Here is a 17933-nt window from a genome sequence, read left to right as displayed (position 1 = left end):
GCGCCTGGCCTCCCTCGAGTTGCTTTATCCAAGCTGCAGATGCCAACTGATCGAGGGGCCCTCAGAGCACCATCCTCTGAGGTGTATTACTTGGCAGCACAGCTGCAGTGGTTGTCCCTTTGGACAGATGGCAGATACCTCGATGAAGCTTCTGCGGAAACTGGCCCCTTGCCCATTCCTGCTCTCAGGCGCCTACTCCTGCCAGGCTCCCGCCCAACGACTACCTGGACTCTGCAGGTGGCGGTGGCGCAGACATGTATATCCAGGATCCACCGCCTCTCTCGGACAGTTCCTCTCTACTCTTCTGACCTGCCGTTGGTTGGTTTTCCTCACTGGATTAGTACACTACAAAAGACCTATGGGTCTGGACTGTGCACTCCCTCATCTCGCTGGGAGATTTTTTCACGGAGTAGGATCCTCTACCTTTTGCCCAACTAGCTGAGGAGAGAGGCCTCCCGCCGGGACAGATCCTACTTCGACTGCTTCTCCACACATGTGGGTCTCTGTGGGATCTTTCTGGAGGGTAGCCTGGGACACACCGGGTCCTGCAAGCCATCCTGACCATAGGGCCGGGACGCCATCTCATCACCTGGCTGTACAAGCATACATGACTTAACCGCTACCTCCCTCCTTAACCGTCTCCACAAATGGAAGGAATAATTTGGGCGGACCCTCCAAGAGGAGTAGGAACAACGTGCATGCGACTTCCCGAAGAAGGTGTCCCGCAATGCACGTTAAAAAAATATACAGTACTTCATACTACATAGCATACCTCACGCCCGGACAGCTACACCAAGACTTCCAGGCACATAGTTCAAATGCCCACACTGTGGATGCCACGCTCCTGCTCGGCTATGCCCAACCCTTCAGGATTATTGGCGAGCTGTGCACGAGGCGCTACGGGAGGTTACCGGGCTCCCGTACATTCGCCTCCTGGGAGGCATGTCCCCTGGGCATTTTTAAGAGGAGAAAACACCACAAACTACAGACACCATTTCCTGCCTTTGCGCTACTACTCGCAAGGCACACCATCACACTACACTGGCGCTCACGTGTATCCCTGCCGATAGAGGCCTGGAGGGGGGCCCTGCATGAATGGAGCAGATCAGAGGACTCCCTCCGTAATGAGGAGGTTCGACAGCTGCATTGCAGGCCCATTGTGCCTGTCGTCTGCATTTTCAGCAGCTGGGCGAGGGTGACGACGTGCTCCCTGAGTCTCCCAGCCCCTCACGGGAGCTCAGTTGGTACCCCGAATACCGTGCGCGCATTTCCCCGCCCGCTGAGACGACAGCTACGCAATACATCCTTGAGCCTTCACCCCACGCGTGCGAAGCACCTTCCCCCTCAATTGCGCTACCCAAACCTGGTTTAGTCGAGCACAAGTCACCAACATACTCGCTCAAAGCCATGCTACACCCCCTCCACCCAATGCGCCTCTCTCATGTTGCTATTTACAACCCCTGAGTTACCCTGATCATGTCCGAGGCTAGGTTCATGTACCGTTTCCCTACGCATTTTTTCACAAGGCGCCAGTTCGCCACATAACACTCATTTGGGGAAGCCCCTGCAGGGAGAGTGAACTCGTATTATCTGTGCTACCTATGTCTATATTATCTACGTAATGGAACCTGTGCTATATGATGAGATTGGTCTGTTCAGAATGTTAAAAAAAAATAAAAATGATTCATTATAAAAAAAATTCTAACAAAGGAACCATAGAACATGTGCAATGCCTTGAGGAGGAGGAGATGCTACGCATGATGCCAACCATAACAAGCATTGGAAACGCAATAGGTCTCGCATTAGGAAAGTTTGAGTTATTGGTCTTATAAATGACTTTTTTTTTTTATTTGTGTTCTTTTTTAAAATATCTAAATTAATAGCTTTGTCATTTACAATGCCAATAGTTTTAACTTTAGCAAATGTGACACCTATAACAGTGGGGAAGAAAGCAATGCAAGAAAGTGAGAACAACAAAAGAAAGGAGACTGGGAGAAAGGGAAGAGAGAGAAAGAGGAATAGTGAGAGATAGGCAAAAAGAGAACTGGCGAGTGAGAATAAGGATGTAGGGACAGGTGCAAAGGAGAGAAGTAAAGAGAGGTACACAAGAGAGTGAAGACAGTGCGGACACTAGTGAAAGAGAAAGTAAAATAAAAACGGAACACGATGTGGAAGGTATGGGAAACACCGAGCCAAAAAATAAAGGGGGGCACGGAAAAGGAGAAAAAAGACTTATCAAGAACAATCCATAGGGTGCCTCTATGTCACCTTGACAGCATGCTTCCTGTATGCAAATGCCATCTAACATATCAGCGCATTCTGGGAGATGTAGTCTTTCCTTGGTTGAAAGGAAACCATACGATTTAACGAACCTTGTAATGATGCCACCTAAAAAGGAAAGGCCAGGGCTGCGACAACGTTGGCCCCTTGGCGTGTTGCTATCCGGGCACCCTAAACATACCTGCACTGAGTCATGCGTGTAGAACTGGAGGCAGGCGGTGCCCTTTGATGCAAGGCATGCGATAAAAAAAATAAGGCTGTGGTTTGGAATGCCAATAAAGTTTATCAAAATGGATCAATTTGTTTGCTTTGGAATTCCCAAAAGTCGACGTAATGCATCCCTCGCTTCAAAGAAAAGTGCACTCGCAGTGGGAGAGCTGAGGGACTCACAATAAGATACAGCGTGCCAAATTATAATAAATAACAAGACGGAGGGAAGGCAGAGAAGGGGAGGGGGGGGGGAGCGCCTGGAGAACAGGAAGACAGAAACGACTGCGAGGCACCGGGTAAGAGAGGAACGAACCGCTTGTTGTATGCGTCTGTTTTGCCTGCATTTGGGAAAAAGTCCGATACTGAGTGCCTGGAAGCGAGTAATAGTGCCCCGTATAACAGTGTACCAACACTGCCTATTTTCTCTCACTTAAAAACTGAATGTGTTACCAACGACATAAAGAAATAAATAACAAGACGGAGGGAAGGCAGAGAAGGGGAGGGGGGAGGAGCGCCTGTTGAACAGGAAGAAAGAAACGACTGCGAGGCACCGTGTAAGAGAGGAACGAACCGCTTGTTGTATGCGTCTGTTTTGCCTGCATTTGGAAAAAAGTCAGATGCCGAGTGCCTGGATGCGAGTAATAACGCCCGTATAACAGTGTACCAACACTGCCTATTTTCTCTCACTTAAAAACTGAATGTGTTACCAACGACATAAAGAAAAAACGTGCCAAATTGAATAAACAGTGCACTCACAGTGGGAGAGGTGAGGGACTCACAATAAGATACAGCGTGCCAAATTATAATAAATAACAAGACGGAGGGAAGGCAGAGAAGGGGAGGGGGGAGGAGAAATGTAACACGGCGGGCAGGGGAGGGGCGGAGTGGGGAGAGCGGCAATGAGGGTGTGAAGCAGCAGGGGCCTTCAAAGGTGTGGGAGGAGTGCTGCTGGGGAACAGATGGCGATTTGATGATGTGCACGCGCATTTTAGGTCAATGCGCTTGCGCATTGACCTAAAAGCGCACGGGCACAGCACCAAATCGCCAGTTGGGATACTAGTTGGGTAAAGTCTGTTTAAGTCGCTATAGTCTCGCTCTGCTCAATGCGCATGCGCATTGAGAGGCGAGACCTAAAAATTCCTCAAGGAAAACAGGAAAAACAACTTGCAGAGTCCGGGCCCAACACAAGATGGCAGGAGTATGCATAACATGTAAATCTGCAGCGCTACATGCTACGAATAGATGCTTGCAGTGTAAGCAACATACTCTTTCTTTGGCGGACCACTTCTCCAGTGGAGGCATCTCCACACAAAAACCCCGAGCACTCCGACTGGCACTCGACTCTTATGAAGTTTGAGCGCTTCTGAAATTGCCTTTACATTCCTGAATGTGGTCTTGCCACTACAGGAGTTCCGTTCTCGTGGTGTCTTGGAAAAATAAATGAAACCCAATATATAAAACCCTTTTGCAGTTGCACTGCTTTCGGTCTCTGAGGGGCCCGGTATTGAAGGGCCGGTGCAAATACTGCCTAAAATAAGGACCGGAACCCATCTGGTGTAAAAATAAAAAAATTAAAATTCGGTCGTTGAGGAGTAATGTTAACAGTTTCTTCCTGATATATACAAACTCCTGTCAAGGGATGCACAGGGGTGGCAGCAACATAATGTATCCCAAAACCCAGAAGGGTCACAGACCAAGAGCATAAACTCTGATGTTAATCGATTGATAAAAAATCTTGAAAGAGTTTTACTGAGTTTACAAGCTGTGATGATAAACAGTCTAGCGACTGAATCACCAAAAAGAGCTCGGCAAAATTGATTGTCCGCATCAGGCCTCTGGCTGAGAAACTCTGTTACTACGTTAAGGATCGTGATACAGCACCATGAAGCGAATGACAGACGGGAAGGCAGGACCTAGAGCTTGAAGATCTCTAACCAGCAGTGAAACTGCAGGAACCAGCAGTAAGGGCCAAAGATGGACAGGAATCTTTCAGGTCCAGTTTGACCATCCTTCACAGCTTTCAATCGTCCTGCAACACTCAGCACTGATGTCCTATCATGACCCCTGCCCAACTTGTCCCAGAAACCATCTCCTGCTTTTGGACTGACCTCCATGCTCTTCATCTCACCCTGCATGGCTTCAGTCATGTCCTCAGACCTACAGGTTGGCTCCAAAGTTGTTGATATCCCCCTCTCAGCCTTCTCACCTAATAACCCAAACAACTTCTTAAATTCAAGTGAGTCCCTCGTACATTACCCTGACCCCACTGGAGCGGCTTAGAGAGGGGATAAACTACATCACAATTAATCTCAATAAAAGTAGACTCTCTACACACTGCGTACATACAGGACTGGACCACCTTGTGGCCTCCATCCCAAGAAAACAATCCTGTTCTACAGCAATACATTTCTGACCATGCAGCCTCCCTTATATGGAATCTAAGTTATTGTTAACACCAATGTGTGTAGACCATGCATGAATATACTTGGAAATAACACAAAAGCCTAATTTCAATATCTTTGATCTATGATCACACACCTCCTACACCATGGCCTGGTTATGTACTCGAATACATGCTTCACAATTGTAGATAAGCAGTTAAACATGCTGCAGACATTGATGAAGTGATCATCTAAAATTGAATAGAAATTAAGTTTGACTAGAACGTTGCACAATAACTTCTCTGCCCCCCTATGGATTTCTTAATACCCCCTAATTTCGTCATTTATCGACTTTACCAAGCTGATCATGCTGGAAGTGAGGTTGCAGTCATACAACGAAATTCCCTACATACATTGTTCTTTTCTGTGGTTATGTTTTCCACCTGTGAATACCTGGAAGATGAGCCCTTCTGAGTTAGAAGGTTGGCACACACTTTCACCTGTTCTATTAATTGCCAGTAGATGGAGATCATCACAGCGCAGTCACTCATACACCCTAACTCCATTTGTGTAGGGGTTACAACCTCCAGAGGAATGATGTTCCTAACTCGAAAGCTGCCATTCTACAAGACGTCTTGCCTCTCGTAATCTCATGCAAGGCTGTGCAGGCCCAACCCACATGAAAGGGGCAATTCTGGACAACATTTTAGCCAAAGAAGGATCTCTGTACAAAGAATCTATCCTACCATTTCACTGTGTGGACTACCATTCAATCCTTTTCCACCTGACAGTGCACAGGAACCTGAACAAAGACCAAGGTATCAGGAGGATAAGAGATGCTAAACAGATTAACCGAAATGAACTATCCTCACTATGCCTGAGGAACTTTACACTCGTTAGTGGAATGCAGTTCATACAGGAGCTAACCTCGCACTGCAACCTGACAATGACTATTATCAAGGATGAGTTGGCGCCACTGTGGCTTAAAACACAGAAAAACAAACTGTACTACATCTGGTACAACCAAAACCTAAGCGAAGAAAGGAGGAAATTCAGACTTGCAGAGAGAAGATAGAGACCAGAATAGTCCTCCTTACATCTAATCCAGCTCCAAGCTTTCAGAAACACCTACAGGAAACTAATATGGAAAGCAAAAGCCTCATTCTTCTAAACTCAGCTCGACAGCACCAAAAGCATCCTGGCAAATTATTTTAAATCAAGTACCAAATGCAACTTGACACTACCACCACACTTAGTGACCGTGGAACTTCCTCTAAAACATGAGACGTTTTTTTTGAGAAAAAAATAAGAACAATTAAAAATGCTACCTCTACTGAACTTGATGCAAACCAGACTTTTCTGAATTGCCTGCCTTACTCCCAAAAGGTTGTAGTTCCCAATTATCCCCCAAAGCCCAAAAGGAATGCTACATGGAGCAATTTAATCTCCTTAGTTTAGATGATATCTAGAACGTCTTAGACTGAACCACACCTCACACTTCACTGAACTGGTGACCTCATCACTCACAAACGTTATTGGTCATATTTTTCCCCTCCCTGGACCAAGCTCATCTGTAAATAGTTCACATAAGGGATAATCCAAGACTAGATTAAAATTAGATGAATGACACCTCTTCTGGAAAGCAAACAGGCTCAGACTCAACAGATATAAACGATTTTCATTGAGTGACTAACCTCCCTCTCCTGGTGAAAGTACTAGAGAAATATGCTGTCAGCCAACTCTGACAACACACTGAAAAATTTGACCTGCTCGCAACATCTAGTCCAGTGTCATACCAGACTAGAGTACAGAAACTTCCACCCTACACATCATAGGCGATGCTCTGAAAATTCTGGACCAAAACAACTCCTGTTTTCTCATGCCTCTTGATCTATCCTCTGTTTTCAACACTATCAACCATATCACTCTGATGAAGAAGATTGAGCAGAGAATGGGGTTTGCAGGAAATGTGCTCAAATGGTTCTCCTCTTATCTATGACTAATAGAAAACTAGTCTTGAATTTGCTTTATTATTTTATCGAATTGGGCTTTATTACTTAAGGGTCCGAGTATTCAATATCAAAATATATTTTTTTAAATATTTGTAAAATTGTTTAAAAAGTCCTTTGGGACTTCTGAAAATTGTAACTGTGTGCACCAAAACCATATTCTACATATTATGCTGAATGAGACTTTTTGATGTCTTGCTTTACCTGTTGGCCACAGGTCCATAAGACACACACATCTAATCAACTGATATTTACTTTTGCTATTTATCGGTATTCAGCACATACCATGTGCATATCTAACAAGAAGGGTTAGGTTCACTGTTGCTGGTTGATCTTTAATAGTTTATATTGTTGTTACTGTCACTCAGTATTTGTCTAGCACATGATAGTCAATTAGTTTGTCATTTTGGTAGTACAGGGAGGCCAGCAGTGCCTCATCCAGGTTAGACATGTATGGAAGTCAGATGTGTAGGTGAGTCTTAACATGGTACCCTGTTGCAGGTGACGAAGCTTGTCGCTGCACTTTGTTGGCAAAAAAGAGTTTGCCATGTCCTTCCTTAGATTCTGCATCTAGTACAGTGGGGTGAACCAGTGCCCCTCAGAACCTGGGTGTACAAGAATGTGGAGAATGTGGTTCTTTCAGGTAGAGTTGATTCCTGGTATACTGAATAATAACCAATAAAACAACAATGCTCAAAACCTTTTAGCAATAATCAATAAAACGAAAAGACTAAATGAGTCACAAAACTAAAAACACACCAAAAATAAATCAAACAAAGTTTGCATTTAAGGATAAGTCCATATATTTTTTTACATTTTATGGTGTCGAGCTGACATTAGAAGGCTGTCAAAGTACATGAACATTCAATTTATTCCAACGGCGCAAGTGATATTGGTGCAAAAAGTGCGAAAAAGTTCTAAATGTGAACAATATATATACAGTGCTGCAAGAATTGTTGAAATTAGTCATTCAGAGGACATCCATCCCTAGGCACGTGAAGCTCCACACCGCTTGGGATTTTAAATTTCCATTTTGTGTGGGGTGGAGAGAGTAGGGTCAGGATTATCACAAGTGCGTTGACGTTTCGAATGCTTCTCATTTCAAGAGCTGTGCCGGAGAGCTACAGTACTGTGCCGTGCCATTGATGTGATTCACAACCATCAAGGACCTCACTACATTCATTGCTTTGAATCCAACCGAATGGTGGACCATACCCTGCAAACCTTCTTTGATTCAGGCTGTCCCTTGGTTCGTCTTGTCCTGAGGAAGTCCTGCTGTGCCTACTAGTCAATCACACACGTTTCTGGGTTGAAACATCAAAGTAGTTGTGATAATCCTGACCCTACTCTCTCCACCCCACGCGAAATGGAAATGTAAAATCCCAAGCTGAGTGGAGCTTCATGTACCCAGGGATGTCTGTCCTTCCTCGTTTCACTGTTTGATCTCATGACGATATTGATGTTCTTTATCAGCCCACCAAGTGTACTGAAGCGTTTTATGAACAACAAATCCCAATCAGTGTAAAAAGCAAAGGATAAGTCCTTTATTACACCTAGAGTGGGAAAGCTGAAATATTCTGCAATATAACTTAGACAACTGTTTCTATATTTAGAAAAGGATGCCACTTAAACATTCATCTTTTTGGAAGAAACATGAATTTCATTCATTGGATGGAACTTCAACCAATGCATTCCATCCTCGGACTGGACTGCCTTTACTTTCAAGCCCAGTAAGTATTTATTTCAGATTAATGTAAATATTATACATGATAATGTTATATTTGTTAGTTAGACACGTATGCAGTGTTATTTTTGTGCTTTTAACTATATTGCCACGTGCTTATCTCTCTTCTGGGTGAACAAATGCCACAGTGCCCAAGAGGGGTATGTATTGAAGAGCCCAGAAAAGTTTGCAGGTATGGTACCCTTCATAGACCCCTATGTTCTTCATATAATAACCATTCATATCAGGCAAATGTAACAAGCCATTACATAAACTGCAATGTTTCAATAAAACACCTACTTGGTCTATAGCTGTTTGTACCATACACCTTGTTCTATCAATTTTCCCTGAAAGTCCTGCTGTACCTTTGGTGTATCTGGGAGGCTTCTAATCTTAGTGACCACAAAGACACCAAACCCCATTTCTTGCAAGCCAAGCCTCACGCTACCGCTTGGATCAGAGGATCTCTACAAAGGGCCATTGTAACATCAGTCTTTTAGAGCACTTACTCTGCACTTACTTTTGTTCCAGATCCTGATTGCAGGGATGGAAATGGCTTGCTGCTTTGTAAATAATGTAGCTGGTTTTGAAGATTGGGAGGGGCTGGCAAGGGGAGCCAATGAGGCTCTGTTAGGATTGGGTTGATGTGATCATATTTCTTCAGGCCCTATGTGAGACCTGCTGCAGCATGTAGGATGCCCTTAATGTATAATGCTCTGTAGCAATTAAAGTAGTTTACTTTGGTGTGAGAATTCATCATGTTGCTCTGCAAAATCCTTCAGCCGGGCTCCATGAGTACTAAATATAAAACTATCATACAGCTACCTTTTGATTAGAACTGTCCTTTATGTCCTGTGCTTGGCACCTCATTAGAAAACAAATCTAAATGTTTTGGACAAAGTAGAAGTATTCCAAATTATGCCTTTAATCTCCTGGTATTTTAATGACCCCTGCCCGCCTCAGTCCATTGTGCCGTGATAAATAGGGATGTATTTTTCAAAACTGTATAGTAAAAATTGCAAAAAGATATTGCCCTGTGTATCACACTCTGGCAACCCTTCTTGATCAGTCTCTAAGTCCAAGGGCAAACATTGTTGTTATTGCAGAAAAGTATTTTGAATGCGCTCCTTTCGTGGTTGTTATGTGACCCTGAACATTTGACTTCCTGATGAGTAGTCATTGTCAGTATAGGACAAATTCATGAATTATGTGCTTGCTAATGATTCCTGAAAAAAATTGCCCGGAATCAAAAGGTCTTTGAGCATTGGCACTACAAACCTGTACATTATATTCCTAATTTGATCTTTTCTAATATTAATGGCAAGAATTGAAATACCAGAGCCTCTAGCTGGAGCTCAGTTTTTAAAAAATTTAATGTTTAATTGTTCCACATTACAATTAACAGTTATTTCAGTACATATGTAATATGTTTTGCAACTGGAAAGCTCTTCCAGTTATATTACGTTTACATGACATTAGAGTAGTCTATAGGAGAAGGAAATGAAAAAGAACAACATATAAGATAAATAGGGCGAGCTGGGTTTTACAACATTTCTCTCTGTAAGAATACACTTTCATGGCCATTCTAACTAGTTTCCACTCTTTCCATCTCATGTAAATGTAAATGTAGGTGTACTTATATAGCGCAAACCTGTCACCCAAAGGGCATCCTGGCGCTTGCTTAGGGAACCCGTCCTGGTATTCCCCTGTGAGAAACCCCGGCAGGGTGTCCACAAGGTGAAAGCCAGGCATCCCGCCGCGAGGGGCCGTAGTGGAGATTAAGCAAGCTATTGCCCAGAGTTGCAGAGTGTGACCCCGTGATTCGAGTAGGCACCGGAGCGAGAATTGTCGAGTCCGTGGAATTTTTGAGCCCGAGACCCGCCGAGGCAGGGAATCGAACCCTGGTCCACAGTCGATCTCAGCTTCCGGGTCTGCCGCCTCTAACCACTGAGCCACGCTTCTCATGTGTTGTTTCACTGTCTATCTTGACTAAGTATGCTTGGTATGGGCTCCATATACTTTGAGTCTACTCTTAACTGCCATCAACGTGCTATAAGTATCTGACATATCATTACAATATGTTAATTCTCTGCCATTCCTCCAGCATTGGAAGTCGGCCCGTACACCATTGCATTGCTCTTCACCGTCTGGCAACTAGCATTCCACTAGCAGTTAGCCGTCTAATCAGTTTGGACACTTCCTTAACATAACCAAGCAATGCAAGAGTAGAGTCGGAGATGATGTGAGGTTCTATTATTTTACTGAGATCATTGACTACATCAGCCCAATATTCACGTTTGCCCCGACAATCCCGGGTGTCATGCTGGAAATCCGCCAATTCTGCCGTGCATCTAAGGCAACCTGGGTTATTTCTTAATCCATATCTATGAAGTCTTGAAGGAGTATAGCAATTCCTTTGTATGTATAAAAATGTCTTCGCCTCCATCGCTATTTAGTGAAATTGTTTTTGATTGCGGAGCTGTAGTATGTCAATAGCTTGTCTTTTATTATTTTCTGTATGTTAGTGTGCCAGTCGTGTCAGTTCTTCAGGTTTTCTGCTTGTTAAGCGTTTCTAGATAATGTGTATAGTCGTGTAATAATGTGCCAGGATTTGTCATTTTGTAAAACATTTTGTTAATGGGTTAATTGCCTGTGTTCGTTCAGCTCCTCACCTAGTATCTCCCAGTGGGAGTGTGTATCCTATTTTATGAATCTATATCTAATGTGGTTAGAGTCTGTCCCTACTCTCGTAACTATTCTAGTGTCCCCAGTTTACCTTCTCTAAACTACTCTCCTATATTATTTATGCATAATTTCCTTATTGCATGGCAACTCCTTTCTCCTGATTAGTCAGGTGCCAAGTGCACCAGTTGACCAGCATTGTAAGTGTGTACAGCAATTTACCTATTGATATTTGAGTAATCAACTCCATGCATACACCGTGTTGCTCACTGATACTGTTCTGTTGTATCAACTTGTTGGGGTGCTAAACAGTACAGGGTCATTCTTTTGTGGCACTACCGCTTCTCACTCCTATTAGAAGTGTGGTAGATTCTGTGAGACATGGAACCAGTAGTGTGCAAAGTGATTTTGAGCTACTCTGTAATATATCTCCAGGTCCGTAGCTTTCAGTCCTCATTTTTCATATAGGAGCACGAGTGGGTTCCAGCTCAACCTTGGCTGCCTCCCCCCTTAGCCAATCTTACCATTAATTTTTACAACGTATGAGAAAATGACTTTTGGAGCACTATTGATATATTTAAGAATAAGAACAGAAACTTTGGCAATGCCACCATTTTCATTATAGCTGTTCGGCCTGTCAAAGACAGCAGAAGTCTAATTCATTTATCATGTTTTCAGTGAGCCAGTCTACTGCTGATCCATAATTATTTAGAAGTACTACATTGAGATCCATGTCCACCTTTATTCTGAGGTAACTCACCGGGTCTTCCGTCCATAGCAGCGGAAACTCTGCCTCACATCTTCAAGTGTTATTTGTCAGTGGGAATATAAGTGACTTTCCAAATTTATAAGTAAGCCAGACTAACTCTTGAATCATACTGTTTACGATTGTAAGTGCCAACTGGTATCCGAGGTCTCTTACATACAGTACTGTGCACATTGAAAATGTTAAATTTTAGCATGGGAAACCTAGATCCCTATGTGCACGATACGCGTGCAATGTGCATGCCAGTGGCACCACAGCCAGTGTATAGAACAGTCGAGAAAGCGGGCATCCCTGCAGAGATCCTCTGCTTATTTCAGTAGGTTCCATGACCATGCCATTTTTTTGCATTCGTGCCATGGGATCTGAGTGTAGTAGTTTGATCAACTGCAAGATTATCCCTCCCACACCTATCTTGGCAAGTACCACCAATATGAACTCCCATTCCACAAGGTCAAATGCTTTCTCGCAACTAAAAATGTTGCACTTCTGAGTCCATGCGAGTTATACCACGGAGCAAAGTTCTGAAATTTATGCCGTAGATCTTGCTGGGATGAAACCTGCCCGTTCGGAAATTATCTATCCAGGTATCATAGGGCATGTGCAATTTGCTTGTATTTTTGCAAATATTTTTGCTTCAGTGTTAAAAAGTGACAGTGGTCTTTATGATGTGCACTGATGTGCCGGTTTGCCTGACTTCAGTATAGTAAGTATTAGAGCTTCCCTAAGGGTACGTGGGAGATGGCCTGTCTGTGCCAGATGTTCTTAGAGTGTAGTTAGGTAGGGGATCAATTCTATCAAATATTCTTTATAAAAACTTACCTTTAGCCCGTCCGAACCTGGTGCCTTACAGCTCGGCATTCCTTTGACTTTATTTATATTTCAAATGGCTAGAGTGGCTCCGTCACTGCTTCTGTGCTCGTTCGCTAACCATGCCATTGTTAAGTTCCCTATATAATTATGAATCTATTTTTGAGTGTGAGTGACATGTAATGTGCATATTTCTAAGTAATGACATCTAAAACAACCTGCTATCTGCTTAGGCGCATACAAAATGTCTCCAGTCTCTGAATGAATGCTAATTACTTCTGCATGTGTAGGGTGTAGTAATGCCACAAGTATTGCTCTCCAATCCCCCTCCAGCCCCATATATTCTGCTATTGCTAAGTCGGTCACCTTTTTTTCTGCTAGATGTTGAAATTCGTCTAGCTTTGTTTTGTCGGGTTACTCGTTCACTTTCTCAAGTAGCTATTCTTCTAACCAATTCAGCCAACTCCTTATTGAACGTAGTACCACTACGTGCTTGGGTATAGATATCCCACGAATATAATCCTTAAAGGCTTCCCAAACTGACTTAAATCTTTCAAACAATCTGATGTTATTTTCAAGATACTCTGTTATAGCTCTTGCCAGCTTTGCACAAAAAGTTTTATCTTGTACAGAGTTAGATGGGAAGCTCCAGCTAAAGTTACCGTGTCAACAACAAAGGGTAATGACTATGCCACATGATTGCACATCTAGATTTTGTTGGTAGGGAAATATTTGCGTAGAGTTTAAGAAAAGCAATTTTAAATGTGGGTTGGTGCTTTCGAGGTACACACACCCCACCACCTAGGGTGTAATAGCCAACCTGATAACACAAGCCCTCGGCAGGGAAGTTTATCAATGATAGGTACGTAAGCACACATAATAGTCCAGTGGTCACTGTATTTAAACAGTAATATAATACTTTAAAGTCCAAGTAAATGCTGTGCATTTTTATTCTTCTCAGTATTTTTTCACAGTTCTGGTGGAACAAATCGTGACATTAGAGCAAGCAGCAGCTGCTACGTATTTCGTCAGATTGACTTTTTCAAGGCTGCAAAGGATATATGTATACATATTGTGGTATTCTATAGTGTTAAGGCTACTCAGGAATGAGTTACTTTTATTAGAGTAACCTCACCGGAAGAGTGAAAAGAATTGTGATTTGTGTAAGATTTTACCCAGAGAGAAAACGTGTCCACAGCACAAACGTAACAATGGACTCAAATGAGTAGAAACCCTGGTATGGCAGAAAGTAGATACCTAGTAGAGACACTAGTATGTTGTCATAGAAATAAAAACGTGTTATAAGGTGGGCATGCCACTTTGTGGAAGAACTGAGTGCAAAAGTCCCTGCCGCAATGGAGGACGTTCCTTCTCCCATCTCATCGCCACAGCCTGGAACACCCTCCCCTCCTCACTTTGACCTCACTGACCAACTTCAGGAAGGGGCTCTAGACCTGGCTCTTCAAATGAGACCTGCAGCAAGCGCCTGGATACCCTTGTGGGTGACAAGCCACGCTCTATAAATACTACTTGATTGATTAAAGTTCAATCCCACATACCTTTCTGATTCATAGCCGTTTCCCTTTTTGCCCGTGTACCATGAGGGATTCCCCTTTCTGTTTGCTACTTATTTTTAGTGTATTGTTGGGGGCCAGGTGCGTTTTCTTGGATGAGCTCTATTTCTATTGGGTGTCTTTTAGGTATTGTGGGTTCTGTGGAGGGTTTTCGCGTGTGCAGGAAATATGGCGCCTTAACTGGTAGCGGTATGTGTTGGAGTGAAAAGCAACAGTGATGGAACGGTGCAACAAGGTCAGAGGAGACCCCGAAACCTCTGCAGGAAGTGGCAAGGGCCCACTCGGTAATTATAACAAAAGTCCTGTGCACACGTTATGCGAGATGTATACAAATGTCATACTTATTGGAAGAACAAATCTTAGTTAAATAAAACAAGGTGGACACTATTCAAAGATTCTTTCTCAAAAGTTTTTATTGGACCTTCCTTTTTGGAAGGGTTACATCAAAAGCACATAACCAGCTTGAATAGTGTAGATCCTTGTTCATTTAACTAAGATTTGTTCTTCCAATAAGTATGACATTTGTATACACCTCGCATAACGTGTGCACAGGACTTTTGTCTTTTTTTTTTTAACTTTATTTTGTTGTATTGAAGAGAACAGAAGAAGAAAAGCGACAAACCCACACATCTTCCCACACAGGGGGCAATCATAGAGGCAAAAAATAAAGATAGTAAAGGCTAGAGAACAACCACAATCCAGCGTGGAAGGCAGTCCCATGAAGCGGTAGGATAGGCCAGGCAATGGCATAAGTGAGCCGCAGATCTAGAGTCTCGGTAGGGTGGAGGCTCAGTGAGGTAGAGGTAGCGGCGCCGAGACACCTCGCCTGTCGCAGAGGCCCTTTCCATGCCTCAACTATCGTGTAGAGTGTCGGAAGAATACGAATTAACAAAGAACAGCCCCCCTCCTCCCTTCCCCCCCCCCTGTGGTGGTGACAATGTTCACTCAATCAATCATTCCGAATCCAACATTCAGACCTGAAACAAGTGGAGAGCCCGCACTGTGGATGGGCAAACTGCGGATGGTAGTCCCCTGGATAGAAAGCGGACCAAGGGGCCCCAGCGAAACATAAAGTTTTTAAAGTTGCCTAGGAAATGTCTGCTACTCGTTCCATGCTCAGCAGTTTCCACAACCTCGCATGCCACAGAGAGATCGCTGGAGCCTCCGGTTTCTTCCAGGCTGCAGCTAGTGTGAGCTTAGCAGCTCCGAAACACAGCCACAATATATTTTTGTCCGCCCGAGTCTGGTGTTCGAGCTCAGGGTCTCGAAGACCCAGCAGTACATGGGCCATTGAGTCAGCCACAGGGTACCCAAAAATCTCTTTGATATGGGATAGAATCTCGTCCCAGTACGGACGGATAGTCGGACAGTCCCCCCAGATGTGGCGGAAGTCCCCAAGCAAACCACAGCCCCTCCAGCAGCTGTCAGAGGAGGACGGGAAAATGCGATGCAACTTGGCAGGGTACAAGTACCAGTCCATGAGGGTCTTAAGATGGGCCTCTCTGAGTTCCACCGAGTGATTATGCGTGGGAATGTCCCGCCACAGGCGTGACCACTCCCCCTCTGAAATGTCGCGCCCGAGGAGTTCCTCCCACATGCCCATATATGGGGGGCGAGGTGATACGGTGGAGGTAAGCAGAAGGTCATAGAGGAAGAAGATAACGCCCTTCATGGAGGAGGTCTGCAAAATGAAGGCCTCAAACGGGGAGGGGGACCTAGTGGTAGCGTCGCTGACCGCAGACGACGTGGCCCAATGGAGCAACTGAACGTGATGGAAGCGTTCGGACAAAGGGACACCGTAATCTCGCATACAGTTGTCAAAGGTAAGCGGAGTAGAGCCATAAAACAGGTGTGTGAGAGCGCGACAACCCCCCTCCCTCCAGACGTGGAAGGGGCCCTCCCGTTGTGCTGGCGGAAAGGCCGGGTTAAAGTGTATTGGCGTAAATGGAGATGGAAACGTAGTCCAGCGTTCATCTCCAGACACTGTGTCCCAGACCTTCAGGGTAGTGCCGGTGGGAGTACTAATGTAGGCATTTTTGGGCCTATCACCTTTGGGCTTCCACGCCAAATCTCAGATCGATCTCCCAGCTACACTTCTGTCCATGTGTAGCCAGTGTTTCTCCGAAAATTGTTGGGACCACTCCACCAAGACTCGTAACTGCGCGGCTTTGTAGTATAAATGCATGTCGAGGAGGCCCACCCCCCCCTCCCTCCGAGGCCGACGGAGAGTAGCAAAGGAAAACCGCGCCCGTCCCCCCTGCCAGATAAACCGGAGCATCTGGGTTTTGAGGCGCCAGAAGAAGTCCATCTCCAGTGGTATAGGGAGCGCCTGGAAGAGATATAAGAATTTGGGAAGAATAACCATTTGAAGTGCGTGAATCCTACCCAGCCACGATATATATTTCGGTTTCCAGCGCTCCAGGTCTGCTCGAATCTGTGCCAGGAAGGGGGGGAAGTTTGCAGAGTACAATTTCCCTATCGATGGAGTCAGCCGGATCCCCAAGTACAGGATGGAGGTGGAGGCCCACGGCAGCGGCGTGAGCGGTCGCAATCGGTCCACCTCCGCCAAAGAGAGCGTAAGGTTGAGAACATAGGATTTATCGTAATTTATCTTGAAGCCGGCCACCTCTTCGAAGCGCATCAGAACCTGCTGAACATGCGGGAGAGAATGGACTGGGTCCTTAAGAGATAGGAGGACCTCATCAGCAACTAGAGTAATCTTGTGCTGCTCTCCCGTAAAGGGGAGACCTCGTATCTCCTCGTGCTCCCGCACAGCTAGCGCCAATGGGTCGATACTCAGGGCGAAGAGCGGGGGGGAGAGGGGGCAGCCCTGCCTGGTGCCTCGAGAGTGCGAAAAACATTCTGACAGGTGGACGTTTACCGCTACTCTAGATCGGGGGCTGCTATAGTTCGCTCTAATCATGGAGAGGAACTGGGCCGAAAATCCCAAGGCGGACAAGGTATGAAATAGGAAGCCCCAGTCCACCCGATCAAAGGCCTTTTCTGCGTCGAGGCCCACCAGGACCGCCGGGATTCGAAATCTGTCAGTCTTCTCTATCAAATGGATGACTATCCTGGTATTGTCATGGGTCTGGCGTCCCTTAATAAACCCAGATTGATCCGGATGAATGAGCGCCGGCATCAGGTCTTGGAGCCTACTCGCAATGATGGAGGAGTACAACTTGGCGTCGATATTGAGGAGTGCTATCGGACATTTGGACAGGTCCTACCCCGATTTGGGGATGACCGAGATCAAGGCCTCGGCCATTGAGCCCGACCGCCATTGAGCCCGACGTTTCCCCGGTCTCAGTCATGGCATTAAAAAGGGAGGCTAGAAAATCGCTCACCTCCGTTGCGAAGGTCTGGTAGAAAAGGGCAGTATAGCCATCTGGCCCAGGTGCCTTGTGGGGCTTCAGGGCTTTAATAGCATCCAGAACGTCCTCTCTGGTGAACGGGGCCGTAAGTAATCCATTCCACTCTTCGGAGACCCGGGGCAGAGGA

At 45.0% G+C, this 17933-nt stretch overlaps 1 protein-coding gene across 4 annotated transcripts in view; it reads left to right on the top strand.

Moving 5' to 3' along the window:
* The window catches only part of ATOSA (atos homolog A), a 481732-nt gene that overhangs the window by 282427 nt on the left and 181372 nt on the right, over positions 1 to 17933 (top strand). For 3 of the 4 annotated variants that reach the window (XM_078684847.1, XM_078684850.1, XM_078684848.1), the window contains one exon: positions 8494 to 8610. The exons of the other annotated variant lie outside the window; for it this stretch is intronic. In XM_078684847.1, the coding sequence (XP_078540973.1) occupies positions 8494 to 8610 (117 nt within the window). The remainder of the gene's footprint in view (positions 1 to 8493; positions 8611 to 17933) is intronic. 4 annotated transcript variants of the gene reach the window in all.

The sequence above is a fragment of the Lissotriton helveticus genome, chromosome 3_2, assembly GCF_964261635.1.
Source record: "Lissotriton helveticus chromosome 3_2, aLisHel1.1, whole genome shotgun sequence".
NCBI lineage: Eukaryota > Metazoa > Chordata > Amphibia > Caudata > Salamandridae > Lissotriton > Lissotriton helveticus.
Note: the sequence above shows the minus strand (reverse complement) of the source record. Positions and strands in the feature narration are given on the sequence as shown.